Source organism: Lycium barbarum, chromosome 1, assembly GCF_019175385.1.
Source record: "Lycium barbarum isolate Lr01 chromosome 1, ASM1917538v2, whole genome shotgun sequence".
Lineage (NCBI taxonomy): Eukaryota > Viridiplantae > Streptophyta > Magnoliopsida > Solanales > Solanaceae > Lycium > Lycium barbarum.
The window spans coordinates 141,130,149-141,134,089 of record NC_083337.1 but is presented as its reverse complement, the minus strand read 5'-3'; the positions used below and the strand labels follow the sequence as shown (position 1 = coordinate 141,134,089).

Genomic DNA, 3,941 nt, shown 5'->3' with positions numbered 1-3,941 from the left:
GAAAAACCAAACCCAGGAATGCATAATAGAGAAAATTGTTTAAAGTGATGAATCCATCAAAACATTTTCCTAGAGACATATCTAATTCCTTTAGTTACAACTTCTCTTAAAGTTTTGGAATAGTACTAATTTATCAGAACGATTTAACTAATTTAGGATGGTAGCATATAAATGTTTCATTATTATAACGCATGTTATTCACTTCATTTTTAAGTTTAATAAATTAAAACTAATTTAAGTAGTTTTGTTGGCATTTTAATGTAACGATTATTTAAAACCTGCACATTGTGAGTGCATTACCAAAGAGTGGTAAGATGAATGAATTTGTTTTAGGGAAAACTACGTATATATACATGTTAAGGAGAAATATTTACGAAACGTGTCGATAGTTTTCCTTATTTACAAAATATAGCAGTATTTTACGAAACATGACGGATTTTCATATATTTTTCGTTTTTTAATTTTATTTTCAGAAAATAATTTTATTTTTAAAAAATATTTTTTTAAACTTTAAAAAAAAACAATTTTATATTGTTTTAAATTTTTTTGCTCAAAGGCTTAAAAACTTACCTCAAATTTTTGTGTATGAAATGTGTATGTATAAGCGAATTTTTTAATATAGTTTTTCATACACAAAATGTGAATGAAATTCTAAGTCTTGAGCGAGATATACACATTTCATATCATTCTCATACATAAAATTTTGAGCGTAATGTTTAATCCCTGATCGAGATATACACATTTCATACATTTTTCATACACAAAATTTGTGCGAATTTTTTAAGCCTTGAGCAAGATATACACATTTCATACATAAAAATTTAAGCGATTATTTTAAGTCTTGAATGTTGTATCAAAGTTGTATACAATGTTGTTGTAGCTGTATTAATAGAGAGAAATCTAACATGAACTTTATACACGAAAATGTGAGCGAAATTCTAAGCCTTGAGCAAGATATACATTTCATACCGTTTTCATACATACAATTTTGAAGTGATTTTTTGAGCCATGAACGAGATATACACATTTCATACAGTTTTCATACCTTTTCATACACTAAATTTTGAGCGAACTTTTTAAGCCTTGAGCGAGGTATACACATTTCATACAACTTTCATACATAAATTTTTGAGCGAAAAAAATAAAAAATAAAAATAAAATTCAAACAAAAGTATGTTTGTTATAGGGTTTGTAATGTCATGTTTTGCAAATAGAAAACTATCGTCACGTTTCGTAAATATTTCTCCTTAATATGTATATTACGTAATTTACCCATTTTTTTTATTATTAGGAAAAATTTCAGAAATATACAAGTTGGTCACTTACGTACATTGCAAAAAAATAGCCCAAAACTTACATTGCGAAAAATAGCCCAAAATATACAGACATATACAAACATATACAAACACTTATACCAACATATACAAATATATATACACAAAGGCAGAAAGAGAGAGAGCGAGAGAGAGAAAAGTTTGAGTTATTTTTTATAAGAATTAAAAAAAATGAATCAATTTTGATAGCATTGTTGCCCCAATGAACATACAATATAATTTTTTCATTTAATTAATGGTTTAATTGTGGCGGAAGTCTTGAGTTTGTGAATGGAGAGATTTTAAATAGGATGCTTTTCTTTTTAATAGGCCGTCCTACATGATACAAATTCTGATCAAAATAAAGAGTTTTGACTATAAAAATGTATTAATTAAAAGTTGTGGATCTGAGTCTAGGGAATGAAACTCTTAGTAAGACACGATTTCCCTTTTAATATAGGGTTATATGTTATGTGAATAACAATCTTCTAAGACGAAAACTCTATATCTAAACACAATAAAATCAATTGAGTTAGCAAATCTAGTATTCGTACAAAAATCCTTTTCTTTTTATTTTTTAATAGCACTATTTAAACAAAAAATAACTTATAGACTGCAAGCCTTAAACTAGACTTGTGTGTAATATAGCAAAATCTAATTTAAATATTGTGGTCTTAAATTATTCATATAAAATGTTAAATTATAGAATTACTAAATAGACAAAAAAGATATTTTTAAAATAGACAAAAAAAAGATAAGATGCTAAAATTAAAATGAATAAAGTAACACGTAAGATTTCTTTCTTAAACTTTAATTCGGCCAAGACTCACCAACAAGGTAAAAGAAAAAGAAATTTAAAATGACGGGTCCATGTGGCAGCAAACAAGGACTTCAGGGGTTGCATGGTGAACGTGTGGCAAAATCCGTTGCTTCTTTACAAATTAGACTTATCCTGCAAATACAGCATATATATCTGTAGAACCTTCAATAACTGATTCCATATTGTCTACTGTATTATTCAACGTAAGGCAAAGAAGAAAGAAAAGATGCATTCTGTAAAGGAGAAAGTAAGCAACGCAGCTGCCGCTGGCAAAGAGCATGTTGACATTCTCAAAGCCAAAGCCGAAGAAAAGGTACTCCCAAAATACTCTTCAATGTTAGGACTATGCTTCATATAGGAGAGTATAACTTAAGTGTTCTTCCTGTTAATGAAAAAAAAATTAATTAGGCAGATCGGGGTTAATGACTTAAGAGTTCTACCTCGGAGTTGACTAAAATCCAGTGTTTCTAGTTAAAATTTTTATGTTCCCTCCGCACAAAATACTTGTCCTATTTTTCATTTACACGTTCTTATAAAGAAAATATTAATTAGAAGAAAATATTAATTAGGTGATGTTGACTATTTTACCTTTATTTATCGCAATAATAAGATATACTTTCTCATGTTTGTAGTTTAGAACAATTCACTAACAATAAAAGCGGGGAAAAGAAATTAATTTGTCTTGAAAGTACTCCATTTTGAGGATATTTTTAGTAAGGAAAGATAAGTATTTTGAGAGGGAGGGAGTATTTTATTAAAGAATTTATAGAATATGTATGATTTATTCGAAACTCAATAATTATGCTACCTTTTTTTGAATTCTAACTAACTACTTTTCTAGAATTCAGAATACATAGACTCAAAACTCGCATACCCGTGAAGGATGATAATCATTTTTTTAATGAACAGGCGGAGAAAGCATATGCAAGGACAAGGGAAGAAAAAACAATAGCAGAAGAGGTAAGGAAAGCAAAAGAAGCAGAAGCAAAGATGGAGCTGCATCAAGCCAAAGCACGCCATGCGGCAGAGAAGTTGGAATCGAAGCAAGCTCATCTTGGCGGACTTGTAGGGCCGCACCATCATGGTCCTACGGTTGGTGGTCAAGGCCACCATGTTAATCCAGTGGGTACTACAGTTCCAACTACTGGTACTGTTGCTCCTGCATACCCTCTTGGAGGTTACCCTCCTTCTCATGGCCATATCTGATTAATACAGGGAATTAATAGCAGCCCGTAGTGATAAGTGTGCTTTGATTTGTTGATTATGTAATTTCAGTTGTTTTTTTTTTTCTTTCTGTTTTTGGAGAAATGGAGGAAGACCTTTGATGATGCACAACTTTTTATTGGCAGATGTTGTTCGAGATAAATGATAAATATATGTTAAGACAAATTTTACAATATCAATACTGAGATGGAGTTAAAAAAGTAAACAACTCATCACAACAACACTCGGTACTGCGGCCTCGATCGAATTCGGCCCGACAGGATACAAAATTGTGGTAATCGGTTGTTCATTTGAATTAGGCCTCACCTATACTTGTGGGGCGCAGGGGGTAAATCGACCGGTTTTGTCTCACGCCACTCTCTTTTACTAATTCTTTACAAGGAAAAAATGCTTTCCATAATCAATGAAGACAAAAACAAAAAAAAAAGGACCTACTATGAGGAAAGAAGACAATTGCATGACAAAAAGGTCTATTTCCGAGAGTAGACACACTCACTCTTCGCTGTGATATACTGCTACTTTGAATTAATTATATTAGGGGGAAATGTGGACTTCTAAAATTGTGGTTTAAAATGTGACATTAT

General features: G+C 30.7%; 1 protein-coding gene across 1 annotated transcript; it reads left to right on the top strand.

The window, feature by feature from the left end:
- Window positions 1–2,286: 2,286 nt before the first annotated feature.
- On the top strand, window positions 2,287–3,530 carry LOC132609322 (late embryogenesis abundant protein 6-like). The gene is made up of 2 exons (XM_060323268.1): window positions 2,287–2,446; window positions 3,043–3,530. The coding sequence occupies exons 1-2, from the start codon at window positions 2,360–2,362 to the stop codon at window positions 3,337–3,339; spliced, it is 384 nt and encodes a 127-aa protein (XP_060179251.1). The 5' UTR covers window positions 2,287–2,359; the 3' UTR covers window positions 3,340–3,530.
- Window positions 3,531–3,941: the final 411 nt, after the last annotated feature.

Coding starts and splice junctions, on each gene's coding strand:
- LOC132609322 (XM_060323268.1), top strand. CDS start 2,360: ATGCATTCTGTAAAGGAGAAAGTAAGCAACGCAGCTGCCGCTGGCAAA. Junction 2,447..3,042: donor AAGCCAAAGCCGAAGAAAAG/GTACTCCCAAAA, acceptor TTTAATGAACAG/GCGGAGAAAGCATATGCAAG.